We start from the raw sequence: 14,485 nt of genomic DNA, 5'->3' as shown, positions 1-14,485 counted from the left end.
CGCTAAAAGTGACAATAACGATGATTGTGGTGCCGGAGTGGTAACTGAATAGTACTTGCAATTCGTCGCTCAGACTGTGTGAGCCCGCTGTTGGCTGGTTGCCATAATTCTCCCACGTAACGCCACCTCGTTCGGTAACTTCTGTGCTGGCATATTGAGAGCTGGACGAACGGTCGACCCGGTATTGAGATACACTGAACGTCACGGCGATGTGACAACCTGTTGAACCATTTCTTCCGAATTCCTTCTTTGTTAGTTTGTAGTAGTAACCGACGTAACAGTAGACAATGGATTGTTTACGGTTTACCACTGTTGTTCTGGCGATGTGCACCCTTGTTGGATTTGGCGAATCGCGACACCATTATTTGTACAGTGAGTATGTAGTTTAACGACTCGGGCGAAACAAACACATATACAAACACTCCGTTGTGTCTGTTTGTATATGTGCGTTTTACGTATTTTAAATGTTCTGTAAGAATGGCACTAAGGCGCTCCATCAGACCACGCTATACTATGTTATGTTAAAATTGGGGTGTGGTATCGTCTTCATGGTGGACTTTCAATTTCTAGAACGATGCCAGCACATATCAATTACCGCTGGTATATATATATATTAAACTGTTCTCTGTTAGAGTTGATTATTAGTACCTTCAAGTTGGCCCAGGTCGGTCACCGGGATTCGGAAATGCCCTGACATTTTAAACAGGTTAAAAGTTCATATATTTTATAGCGATGTTCTATTTTTATTTTTTATATTATATTTCCATACGCTACAATGAATATAATCCAGGCGACGTTGTCGATTACTTAAAAAATGTAACAGCGAAATAACATCGATAAATGAATGTAATTAAAAATCGCGTCGATGCCCTCGCGATCGAAGAGGTCTTTGCAATTTGACGATTTAGATACGAGGTTAATGTCCCATGTAGAGAGTCCTTTCACGTGAAGTAATGCAGCTTACCCATATCTGTATTAGTATACGCCCTTTCACATGGCGAGAGTTGACAACGCCGCGGCCATTTTACAACACCAAGGTGATTGGGGTATGCCAATGTCATCTGACAAATATAGGCCAATGTTTATGCCAGCTGGGCTACGTTCAAATGTATTCATTAAATCGGTTAGGGGCGGACCAAATATTTCAACCGGGCCTCACTATGCTTGACTCGCAAACAAATTAAAAATAGGGACGGGGAAACGATCTACAGAGGGGCGTGATGCATACAACTACAAGTCTCCGAAAATATGTAACGACAGCACTCAATCGTAAAGAAACTACGTATATCACACAATCAGTCTCTCCTTACTATTTGACCCCCCCCCCCCACACACACACGCAAACATGTGGGATCGTCTGACTATAATATCACCCGTACCGTAACACAGGATGGGACAATTCGGACTCCATACCCGCCAAGATAACGCGCGAGAGAAGCGAATAGAAACATGATAGTATTGCATAGAAATCCGGCATTTGACAAATTAAATAGTAAAAGTTAAAATGAACAATGATGAGATATATCTTTTGATAGATAAAAATATGTTGCCAGATGATATATATCATGTATCATATATCCCAGAAGTCTTTCAAATAATATAAACTGCCCATGGGAAAAGTCGAATGTGAAAGGTCAAATAAAATGTGACACTCCATCTAGTAGTACTCCGCAGATTTAGTCAGTGCGAAACCACTTGCAAGATTGTGTGTGATTGGCTACCCAGCCTTAACACATACCAATCCGACTATTCAGAGAGAAACTTTCAGGTTGACAGGTTTTTTAGACGAATCAAATTATGCCGTTATGCTTCGGCCATTTGCGGATTTAGCGTTTACCGTTTCCAACGTGATAATCCATGTTATTGGTTACGTCATACACCCTAAAGTCTGTGGTTAGGTTGTAAGTTTCTTTTGAAGACCATGTCCATTCATTGTGATACATATCTCTGTGTTGTTAGTATGTTGATTTATACTATTTGAAACGGTGGCAGATGTTAAATTTGCATAAATTGTGCACTAAGTGTTTCCCCGCAGGGCATTAAATAAATCGCAAACAGATAAATAAACAGAGATTTTAATATTGATCCTTCATTGATTTCGTCACGTCCGTCAAATTTCATTAAACATTTCGGATATTGTTCAATTGCCGCAATTATTTTTTGTTTACACTTTAAGCTGAGTACTGACCTTCTCGTCAGTGTACATCGTAATATTACGTACATGTCACACCTTTGCATGAGAGACAGCTGGTCACAGGTGGGGGAAAAAACTATATATAAATACGCAAAATGAGAATGATCTTAAAACCCTGTCGATGTACAAGGTACACACCAACCTGCATAATTTCTCAAAGCTTATTGTATCGGCTTGAAATATGAATGGGGACACGACTGGTTTATACATCATGATTGGCACAATTTCCCACGACAATTAGAATTGTATCAAACTGTCTTATCAAATACGAAGTCTTACAATATTTAATATTTAATTTAAAAAATAAGGTTTAAGTAATTTTAGGGTAAAAAAGTAGCAATTTTGTCATTTATTTTATTTCTACATATTTGGTATATCATATTACAAGGATTAAAAAAAATGTATTAAAAATATGGGGCCACCGTATTCAGCTCGGGGGAAATCGTTCAATAAAATAGAATGAAAATGAAATGTTTTGTCTGTTTTAATGCATTTTGCCGTTGTTTCCCACTGCAAAGACAATCGCAATATCTCAAAATTTTGCTCAGTGGCATATATAAAATAAATATATCGTACAAGACATGTGTTCAATTTGTGGTCTATGGAAACCGCTTCTAAAATAACGTCATTTTTGTGAATATTGTTTACACTGAAGATTATGTGTCATGTCCAATATTCTTTTAATATTATAAATTCATACCAACAAGATACCAAAAATAAAAAAAAAGGTCACTGGACAACATGTCATGATGGAAAATGACAAGAATCATAATATTGTTAAAACATTAAAAAAAAAATATATAATTTAGTTTTTGGAGTGATAATAGTTCCCCATTACATACAAGGAGAAGTCCTCAGTAGTGCAAAATTTTAATTAAGGGTGTCGTCATCCCGATGCGTTTTTTGTGTTCTATGCATCATTATATACACACTTCTTATAAATCGTGCCCTCTAAAAAAGATGTACACGTATAGAAATTGTTGATTTTTTTATGAATATATTGTCTATAATTTTTTCAGAAGCGTACGTTATTATTTGACCCTGGAAACTCTATAATGGAGATCAAGTTTAAATATTGATTATTATTTTTGAAATTCGGTTTAATGAACAATGTAATTCGCAATAAACGAAAAAGTGGAGTAAATTTATAAATATTTTGTATTTTTTAAATACTTCACCATATACTAATACATAAAACGTGTTTTCATGTAGCTCTTATCGTTAATCGCACAGAATGTAGATAAAAAATGAACGTCCTCTTTTTTGTTGTAGATATTACATCAAACAGATAAATAGCATTATGAACATAATAATTCATTTATATTCTGACTTTGAACTTTCACATTGGTTGGCAGTTAAATAGAAAATACTTGCGAGCATATTAAAATGCATTGTCAGCAACTGTTTTTGTTTTTCGTTTCAAAATGGCGGACTACATCATACTAGTACTTTAATTTATAGTCAACACCTTAATGGGCCAACTTGTGCCACTATTTTCAGAATCAATCACGTGACTGATCCAGGTTTATTTGGAGGATATTTAAGATATATTATGATCGTTCTCAATTATTGTCTCCATGAGTAAAAACACATGGTTTTACGTTGTTGTGTGATACTAAGCTGAGACGTTCTAATCATTGAAATATTGTTTTGTTTTTTTTTATTTCCAGACACCATTAAAAACTGTTCAGAAGAGACGCAGTACATCGATCTGTCAGCGCAGTCCGGTGTGATTACTTTCAATATCTCAGTCGACACGCCCGATGACACCGTACGGTGCGAGTACAACGTGACTGGTCCACGTGGTAGACGATTCGCCATTGATGTCAGTAGCGATGAGATGGTGCTGAATAAAGTGGGTGACGTTTGTGCTAGAGTTGACGTCATATTCGAAGAACCCAAAGTGTCGACCACACTGGTTCGCTACACTAATACATGTGCCAATACTGACGAGGAGTTTAGAAAGGAGACCACGTCATTTTATAGCGATAATAATTCATTTCGCATGTCCCTTGGTTCTGAGCCCAATACGATTGGACCGATTGTATTCACATTGTCATTCGTAGTTTTCAAAGACGAATATTCAGGCAAGTAAGAACAAAACAAATTGTTGTTGTTGTTATTTTTGTCGTTCATGGCGCACTACATCGATATAGCTACTTCTGTCAAATCAAATTGGACCGCTGCCAAGTTGTAATGCTTATATAAATCGCTTATATAAATCATAGAACAATTAAATATAACTGACACGTATCATTTATTTTTAATTCCCTGCATAAATCAATATTTTATATTTTAAACTGACACATTCAAATTACAGACCTTATTTTCCTATGTTTAAAGCGCGGGAGTCGTCACCCGCGCATGCGTCAGATGGCCATAGCGTGTCATTGTTTCTAAACAAGCGTCGTCACTTCGGATTCAATTCCCGCGCGTGCGTAGGTAACGACCCACTCGCTTTAACCATGCACTAAAATAAAATAATTTTCTGGAAAATCTCATGGCATCGGTAAGGTCATATTGTACCTAACCCAGAAATTCTGGGGCATGGCGGAAGATAAATAGAATGCAGCATTGAGACATATCAATTGAGTTGTTTGTTCTCAGTCATTATATTTGTTTTCAGACGATTGTTTTTATTGTCGAGATATTGGAAACATCACGAGCGTACCGATGTGTATTAATACCGGTTTATTGTGTGACGGTATAAAGAACTGCCCTGGAGGAAGTGACGAGAACTATAAATACACAAAAAGTAAAGCTATTTTTATTGTTTCTATCACTACTAAATATAACATTCTTTTTACGCCATTTTTTATAATTAAAAAACAAGCCACAGACATTACAAACCAATAGAGTTTCCCCGATAATGGTGTTAGTAGATTTCAATTTCTGAACTAAAAATGTGAGGTGTTTGTTTCTAAAAATGTCCAACCATACATTAATCCGTTGTAGAACGAGCCTGTGGTCTCTGAGTTTGCCGCCAATATGTCACAGAGAAAACGGATGCATTGAACATACAACTTGATATGGGTCGCCTACCGCATCTGAAAATACATTTTCCCCGTACCAGCTTAAATATAAATATAGCTCCATCGAGCTTTTAGATAAATTTCGAGCGACTACACCACTGAACGGACATTGCTTTTACCCACATATACGTCACAGAAGCGCTTGTCACCAGAGGGCGCGACTTATATAACAACTGTATTCTACAAAATAAGTTTCGTTTATTAGGATATGGATATGAAAAAAATACGCAGATGTCAAGCTTCTAAAACAACTTCAGACTGTTCCCAGACAGGCATGGCAGTAGATCACTGTTAATTAGATTCAATTACTGTTCATCTTTTTCCTATTGGTTTTCTACGTATTGAATCGGTATTATTTTGCTGGCGAGTTGACACTTCTATGTGTTGTCAAGACGACGCGATTCTTACTGCGCATTTTCTTCGTATATTTGTTTGTCAAATCAGAATATGGCTGCCCGTTTGTGTGCGATGGTGTAAGATTACCTACCAACAGAATATGCAATGGTGTTGAAGAATGCTCTTCGGGATTGGACGAATCTAGTGATTTCTGTAGCAAAATAGGTAAGTCCCAGAATGCACTGCTGCCAAAACCGTTATTCAGTTGACGGCGGTGAGGGCTATTACTCGGCAAACGATTGTGGACTGAGGAGGCGAGTACCGGCCTGCCCCCCTGCTCAATTTCACGGCCGAGGGCTAAATAAATTGTCAATGGGGCGGAAAAGGTAGTCGACCAGACGATTATCTGAGAAACTGTGTTTTAATCAGTGATATTCAACGGTTGATTTATTCTCGCTCAGCTGGTTCTCATCGCGCGAGTCGTATTCATCACGAAAATGTCTGAGAGATTCATACTTCTAACTTATACTATACTTTATATTTATACCAGAGGTACATTACTTGGGGTTTACAACGCGCATATTACTGTATGGTGACATCATGCCAAGATCCCATTCAAGTCTATCGTAGATAGCGAGGCTGACGCTACGACCTTCTTACATGACATAGGCGGTTTGTAATAAAACAATAAAACATGTATTACCACATTCATAGTAAAAAAATGTACAGAAAATATAGTTATCGTAATCCGTCACATCGTGAGCAGCTATATTGATGTACCTGGACATCCCAGTATCCTAGTTACCTCGGGCATGCACATTCACATTTTTCTGAGTTGGAACGCTTATGCGAGAGCGAGATTGAAACGGGATCTTGGCATCATGTCACCGTATTTGCAAACCCCAAGTAACGCACCTCTGTTTATACTTATAACTTTGAATGGAGTCTTAGGAATTGAATACAAAAAAAAATAATATAAAGAATAAACTGTAGCAAACAAATATCTGTTCTCACAAATTGCAAGAAAGTGTCGCTTTCTAACTCAACTATTCACAATGGTGATATAATCCAATTATCACAACAATTAGTATTTTTTCATTTCGCATAATACCTATCGACACAACAAACCCATTTCCCTATTTCAGTTAGTTCTATTATTTAGTAGATATTTCTGGGCTTCAAACATCTACTATAATTTTCCCCATTTCATCGTTCTAGGATTGTGCAAGTCAGCCTGCGGATTAACAAAGCACAATATGAATATCGTCTCAGGCAATTATCAAAAACAATTATATACGACGTTTGTTTGTATTTATTTATTTCAGTTCATGAACCGTTCAGCCGAATGAGTCTGTTTGACAAAGTTGTCTCTACGCTATGCGCTATTTTGGCTCTCTTTCTACTTATCGTCTGCTGTGGATGTTGCCTTTATCGGAAACCACAACCAGCAAAACACGAAAAAACGTACATTGTGAGAACTGTGCTTGCACCACCGCCGAAACTGGAAAAGTACTCCCCGTCCGAGAAAGAAATTGACACAAAGGAACTTGCTGACGATCCAATGGCCACATCTGTTTGAACATCGTGCATCATGAAAACCTCTTTCGATTGGTCATTGGTGACATTGTTATTTTTTAACCAACCACGATATTTTGTTAACGTCATGGGATTACGAATCGGCTGCTATGAAAAATAGACTTATTTAACAAAATATGGCTCACTACCTTGTTCAGCTTGAGTCGGAATATGTCATTATGCTAATGAGCTTCACCGGCATAACTAGGAAAATAATTTAACGTCTGTGTCTGAACGTTCAATATTAAAGCAGGAAGGTCGTCACCTGCGCACGCGCGGAAATTGAGTTCCAAGCGACGATAACATGGGAAACAAAACGCAAAGGCTCATGGGTAGACGCTTGTTTGTAAACTTTGACACTCTACGGGCACCTGACGCATGCGTAGGTGACGACACTCCCGCTTTAAACCATTCAGGCGCAATCATTTTTTATTTATCCTATGCAGGTGCTATAGCCCAAACATATTTTTCCCCGAGAAAAGAATGTATTTTTGACGACCTGATTCCAATTTACATTGTACAGTTTAATGTATGTAGTTATATCGTGATAGTGTCATAGGGTATTGCTACCGGTGCTAGGTGGTGGTTCAGATAGACAACGAATTACATCAGTTTTTGTTGTTGTTGTTGTTGTTGTTGTTGTTGTTGTTGTTGTTGTTGTAGTAGTAGTTGTTGATGGTTACCATAACTAATCATTGCGGAACAAAATCTTCTTATATGTTAGTGTATGCTCATGACAGGTTATTATACAACTTATAGTAAAACACTTCTTCTGACTATCACAATTTCCCCACCATAACTGTATTTCAATTTTTTTCAAAATTCAACACTAATTTTAGACTATGGATAGGATTTTACAATTTATGTTTCCTTAATTGTTTCAATTAGATAATTATAGTGGACCATTTTGATTATGTTTGTGTACAAGTATTCGAAGTTACATGTCCGAACTGGTCGATTATATAATAGTGTAAAACTAAACGTATATTTGCAGTACGTGACCGGATAGTAATCGTGCCATGCAATAGTAAATTGCACATGCGCTACTGCGCATGTGCCTTGAATTAAGAGTATTCAAAAGCAATCGCCTCGAGCGACCAAATCAAATACTTCCGTTTTTCAGTTGGGGTAATCATAATAAGTAACACGGCCTGGTAGTTTTTATAATTATCAGACCTTTTAATAATATATACGCATCTATTTTTACATACATCTGAATTTATTTTTTCCGGACTCTGATTTCACTAATTAGTAAAAATAAACCCCAACGATTTACCTAAAATTGTAAAAATTACAGTAATTTTAGAATGCCAAGGAATGACTTTTGACGAACAAGAAGTCTGTTTCTGATAAGTATGGCAGTTTTTATAATGATATAATCAACAAACGGGTTAAGAGAAAGTTTATTCAAGTTGTGCAGCAGAACATTTTTTTAATTTTTTTTATCACTTTTGGTTGAAATCTATAAAAGTATCCTCTTTTGTTTTTATTGTAAGTATTATTAAAGCGAGAGAGTCGTCACCTGCGCACGCGCGGGAATTGATTTCCAAGCGACGATAACAACACACGCTAAAAACGCAAAGGCTCATTGGTAGACTGTTGTTTGTAAACATTGACACGCTATGGCCATTTGACGCAAGCGCAGGTGACGACTCCCCCGCTTTAATGTCGGCAAGTATCGTTTCCAATTTAGCATAAAATCATATGGGCATACCCAGTCACTGTTCCAGTTTATCAGTTTTAAAAGAGTCACGTGGCGGTTGCTGATATTTCAGTACCCCAACCCTAACCTTTGCGGCATTACATTTTATTTGCGTAGCTGATGTAGGAATAGTAAACCCTTCTCAGTTTTCAGGTGGAACCCCGGTAAGTGGAACGGTAGAAGTCGCAGTAAAATATTATAGATGTATTAAGTATACTTTAACATTTATTTTAGTCGCTCTTTCATTTTCAGTGGGGAAATCTAAGTGGCAAATCTAAGACGGTATCTACACCGAAAAGTTTCACACAATTAACATATGATATGTTGTCATGGCAACCGTGTAGTGCTTTGCCACGTATTTTAAAATAGTGATTTTTAGAATAACAAAAACAGACTTCTGTATTTTTAACATAATGAGTTGTTATTATACAAATATCAGGCTATTAAATGCCATTGGAATGTATAAGTTTTTATTTTTACCAAACGCTTCAGCGTGGTATTAAGAGTTTGTTTTCAGGGGTGGGTGATACCAAGGTGGGAAATGGATGCACATATGGGGTTAATTCCTTGAATTGCAATATAGAGGGTTCAGGCTGAAATACAATATATAGTGTTTTCATGTTTCGTCTGATATTTCTGTGGTATTCTGCTGCTGTAAGTAATGCACGATTTGTTCCGAAATTCAGTATATTGTGTGTATTCCAGGGTTATTCGTTTTTTGCTGAAAACACCCCTATTTTTTAGTGGCAGAGTTTGAATAGTCTCACTCCCACTGGGAAATCTGCATTGTTGCTTGAATGTGAGTTAATTAAACACATTTTCCAGACCGGCGAAAGAGTATGCAACAGCCAATTTTAACAGCCTGTCACGTGATTTTAGTCTGAATGTCAACATGAACAGGCTAGTCCATTTTACGCAGGAGTAATTGGGAGTAGAATATGTGAGGGATAGTATCAACAGAGATGTGTATAGTGAAAAGTAATATCTATCCTTCATTTACATCTCTGAGCATTTCTGTTTTAGTATATTGGTTTGAAAATGTTGGACTTGCATGATTTGCAATGTGTTTTTTTTAATGGGACTCCCCTATTGATCGAATCCCGGGTTTGAACGAGAACGGCACACCACGTGATTCGTTTGAATACAATGCTGATGGCAAACATGCCGTGTTACTGCGGTACTCCACTGACGGGATGACTTACTGCATGCTACAACTTCGCTTGTGATGTTGCTTGTTAGCCATGGATTACATGAATCTTGATTACCAGTCAAATGTTGCTCATTTGACGTTGGTAATCTTTATTTGGAACTGAGTAACTTCCTGGTACTTCGTACTATGATAAAAATCAGTCAACATACATCAAGTTCTCACAATCGTAGTATTCCATGTGATGTACACCTAATATGCCAAAAATGTTGCTGAACGATTTGAACTGAATAAAAATAGCAGACGAAAATTTGTTTACAAAATAAAAATACTTCGGTTGCCAATGAAAACCGGTAAAAAACAAGCAATATGTTTTCGGCTGTTATCATGGAAGGGACATGAACGTGAAGCTAACGTCTGTTTATAACTAAAACCGGGCACCTGATACGAGGTTTGCAAAATAACATGGCAGTCATTAGAAGTCACTTTATTTTATTGTTAGGACGTATTCAACCGTTAAATGTATAATTTCCAATCGTTTTGCGATAGTATTTTCTAGATTGGAAGCAGCATTTACATTTTATTCAAAGTTCAAAGCTGCGTTGGGATTCCGTTGACAGTGGTAACAATGTCGGCGCCGGTGATGTCTTACCAGTGCGCAACGTAGCCAAAATAAAAGGCATGATCATTTGGGCACTGCTATTACAAGACTTTGGCTGTTGCCATGGTAGCGGTGGGTCAGGATTGTTTTTCCAATTAGTGATGGTACGACCTGCCTGTCAAGTATGAACCGTGACAAAATCAGCCAAGCCAAAAAAAAATCACAGAAGAGTTAAAAAGCCATTCCTGCTGAACAGTTACTTTAACTTCGGGGTCAACTTTCTCATTAATGAAAAAAGATATCAAAAATTCAAATAGTAACTTTTTGCCCACACTCCAGCCGAGGACAATGAGCTATGTCTGAGGTGTTGTATCACAGGGAGTTGGACAAACTTGTGTATTTTAATAAATTATTGAATAATAAAATGTTATATAACTTTTCTTTTACCCCCCTCCCCTTCCTGGTATCTATTTCAAGTATTTTTGTCAGGTTCAAATCGTTCACCAGCATTTTTGGCATGTTAGATGTACATCACATAGAATACTAGGATTGGGAGAACTTAATGTTTGTTGACCACCTGGAATCTGAGTTTTATAAATCTTGAAGGGCTCTCGGAAGATCCACCCGCTGCCTGGACCCGCAGTAAAATCTCCGATTAATATGGAGCCGCAACCATCAACATCGATATACCATGAGGTTTCTGCTGGCGACGTTGCGGCGTTACTCAGTTCCAAATAAAGCTTACCAACGCCAAATTAGCAAAATTTAACCGGTAACCAAGACTCAGTCTATCCACGACAAGCAAGCAACATCACAAACGAGGTTGTAGTGTGCAGCTCACGAGTCAGCGACGACCGATTTCAACGAAAGTCATTCCGTCAGTGGAGTACCGCAGTTGCACGGCATGTTTGCCAATGTACAGATCTGTGGAGGAACTTTTAACTTCAACATCAACCGTGTATCGTAGTCGCCCAGTTTAAGTTCTGGTTCTGTCGTGGTCCCAACTAAAGGGCGACAGTCGTCGTGTCGCGTCCTGTTCGATATGGGACTCACAGCGACGTATACAACGCGTGTAAAATACATTGTTTATTTACATGAAATTCGAACACACGCTGTGCTACGACCACCGCGCTTAAACATCCACGAGTTATTTATTCGGACAATGACTTAAATTAGACGTCTGATTATTTTATTTTCACACGTACAGCGACACGCGTTCTACACTGACAAGCGTTGCTAGGTCGCAGCACTGTCTTGGAGCATATTAATGGGCAATTGGGTTCCCCGATCTAAATTTCTATCCCGGTTTGTTGCACGTTCTTTTTTTAATATGAAATAATCAAATATGGGACATGTGTATAATAACAGAACCCCACACCCTCCCCGTGGCTTCGCTCGTGAAAGTACGGCAGCAGGATACACCGCATCACTCGTGAAAATAACTTCCATACGCAATGAAAGCCACGGGGAGGGTATCTGTCATAATACTTCATTATCACTGAAAACATTTTTCCCCTGAAATAAATTCCAGTGAATATGCCATTTCCCTCATACTATATTGAGACACAGCGCAGTGAAAAATAGATTCACATGTAATGCTTGAAAACATGTCAGCAAAAATAAATTAAGTGAAATTCTACGTGACTTCATAATAGTTGGAAATGAACACATTACACCCGACCCTACCACTCCATATACAATGTAAACTACACCCCAAAACATCCTTTCACCCACAGTTACTACCGTGTTTCACCAGTGTATTCTATTTGACGTCAGAAGAAATTGAAATAAACAAATTAATTATAATTTCAGCCTCTAGTTGACCACTGATTAAATAAACTACCTCGTCTTTATGTCAACTTGCAGTTATTCGTTGCCTACATCAGTGACTTCAAAATATATGTTTCAATCCCAGGAATTTCACTTGCTGTTAATTGCATGGGAGTGGCAGTCTTTAATGAATTTCTATTGTCATGTCAATTTCTTGCGATTACTCGGAAAATGAACCACATACCGCCTAGGTGCTGTGACCAAATCCTGGTATAAGCACCGGTTAGGCAGTCTTGAACTATGCATGTGAAGCCAGCTGTGGGGTATATCCAATCCTATCGATCTTTCATTGTTTGGTAACTATTTGCTGCAAATGCAACAAAAATCAATATAAAAATATTACCCACACAGCATTCTACAGGTTACTTGTATTTTATATACTTGTCTCAGGTTTTATAGTTTTCTCAATTGCTATTGGGGGTTATAGAAGGGCTATTGGCATAAATTGGCAAAGTAACACAAATCTGTATTTTCACAACCAGAAATAAATCATAAGTTCTCAAGACCCTTTTTTTTTAATTTTTCATTTATTCAAACTTTAATTCTCGGAATCGGATATGGGTGATGATCTTGTACATTAGTTACATTTAAGTTTCGAATATACCATCGTTCTCATTCTCGGAGGCGGACATCCGTGCTGTTTTCTCGAATTTAGCTATTTTCACCGGCGTTCCACACCAGCTCGCGCAGAGCCCATATCAATACATGGTACAGTGGTGAGCGTCTTAGCAACGTGGAACGTCTCATGACGTAGCTCCGCCCCCGAGGATAGGTCGCGCCCTCTAGCAACGAATCATTTACATGACGTCAAGATGACCGTTCAGTTAGACATATCTATTTGGTTGCATGGTCTTTCGTCGTTTAAAATATCGGAAATCTCTAAGAACATTATGTTTAATGATGAACGTACCGGTACGTTTTGTTCACACACACAGAACACGTCCGTAAATGAGTCGTTGTCCCTTCCACTATTCTCTGATTCGCCACATTTATTCTGGGTCTGAAATTTTGTGTGAACGCTATGCTGTGAGTTTACACAGATCCATCATCAATGTAATAACTACAGTGAGGGTTTGACCATTGACAGATTGATTTTGTTCAGGATATTATTGTTACCGTGATTTAAACAAAATTGTCTCTGTGTAGACTGTTTTACAAATTTACCAACTTCGAGTTTTTAATGCTCAGGTATCATATTTGCACAATCGCCAGAGATGTATTGTCGCAACCATTTTTGGAAGCTCTTGTCAGTATTGCTTGTCCCACACTAAAAGCAACATTTCGCAAGGAAACATGGTGCCCGGTCTGGATCAGGTAGGCGAACATAGATACCTTTGTTATTCAAACTTCGATCATCTTAGGGGAGTCGAAAATGGCCGTACAATGCAGCACAAAATAAAAATTCTGTGATAAGCACTTCACATTAAAATTAGCCTGCATTGCACACTGGACTATTTGGGCTGTTTTCTGTACAGTCAGTCATCATAAATTATGAAATGAATAAGTGTCTTCGCACTCCTTCTCTCAGTCTCGTGTACTGCCGTTGGTGGCGTGCTTTGAAAAAATCTGACAGTGGTTCACTCTGAGTAGGGAAGATCGTGGCAGTGATGACATAATGTCATTGCGTTTCCATATGTTGAAATTGAATTGAATTGGTCATTAAGTTGCCTTAATATTTTTTTTTTAAAAGTGACGTTTTCGACATTGTGAAATTTCTTCGTTTTTTGGGAGAAAAAAACCTGAACAGAACTGATTTTGACAAGGTAATTCAGAAATGTATAATAAGAATAAATCATAACGAAATGTATACCCTATGCACCCATAAATAATTTTCATTTTTATCGATTACACAAGAAAATTACAGAAAAAAAGATGATTTGCTATTTTCTCTATATTTTTGTCTTTTATTTCTCTTGATTTATGACTCAAAGAAGCTGAATGAAATTACAAACTATGTAGTGTGTTCAACAACTCATGTATGAACAATAACTATAATAAATGTGATTTAACTTGGTACAAATACTGTATTTTTCTGCATAAAAACGAAAGAATTTCACAATGTCGAAAA

General features: G+C 37.6%; 1 protein-coding gene across 1 annotated transcript; it reads left to right on the top strand.

Moving 5' to 3' along the window:
• LOC100375240 (uncharacterized) lies at positions 1-9,305 on the top strand. The gene is made up of 5 exons (XM_002739698.4): positions 1-372; positions 3,865-4,281; positions 4,821-4,949; positions 5,671-5,787; positions 6,888-9,305. Exons 1-5 carry the CDS (start codon positions 288-290, stop codon positions 7,139-7,141), a joined length of 1,002 nt encoding a protein of 333 aa, XP_002739744.2. The 5' UTR covers positions 1-287; the 3' UTR covers positions 7,142-9,305.
• Positions 9,306-14,485: the final 5,180 nt, after the last annotated feature.

The sequence above is a fragment of the Saccoglossus kowalevskii genome, chromosome 14 (genome assembly GCF_978046115.1).
Source record: "Saccoglossus kowalevskii chromosome 14, keSacKowa6.1, whole genome shotgun sequence".
NCBI lineage: Eukaryota > Metazoa > Hemichordata > Enteropneusta > Harrimaniidae > Saccoglossus > Saccoglossus kowalevskii.
The sequence above is the reverse complement of the archived record's forward strand: the minus strand, read 5'-3'. Positions and strand labels throughout refer to the sequence as shown.

Coding starts and splice junctions, on each gene's coding strand:
- LOC100375240 (XM_002739698.4), top strand. CDS start 288: ATGGATTGTTTACGGTTTACCACTGTTGTTCTGGCGATGTGCACCCTT. Junction 373..3,864: donor GCGACACCATTATTTGTACA/GTGAGTATGTAG, acceptor TTTTATTTCCAG/ACACCATTAAAAACTGTTCA. Junction 5,788..6,887: donor TGATTTCTGTAGCAAAATAG/GTAAGTCCCAGA, acceptor TATTTATTTCAG/TTCATGAACCGTTCAGCCGA.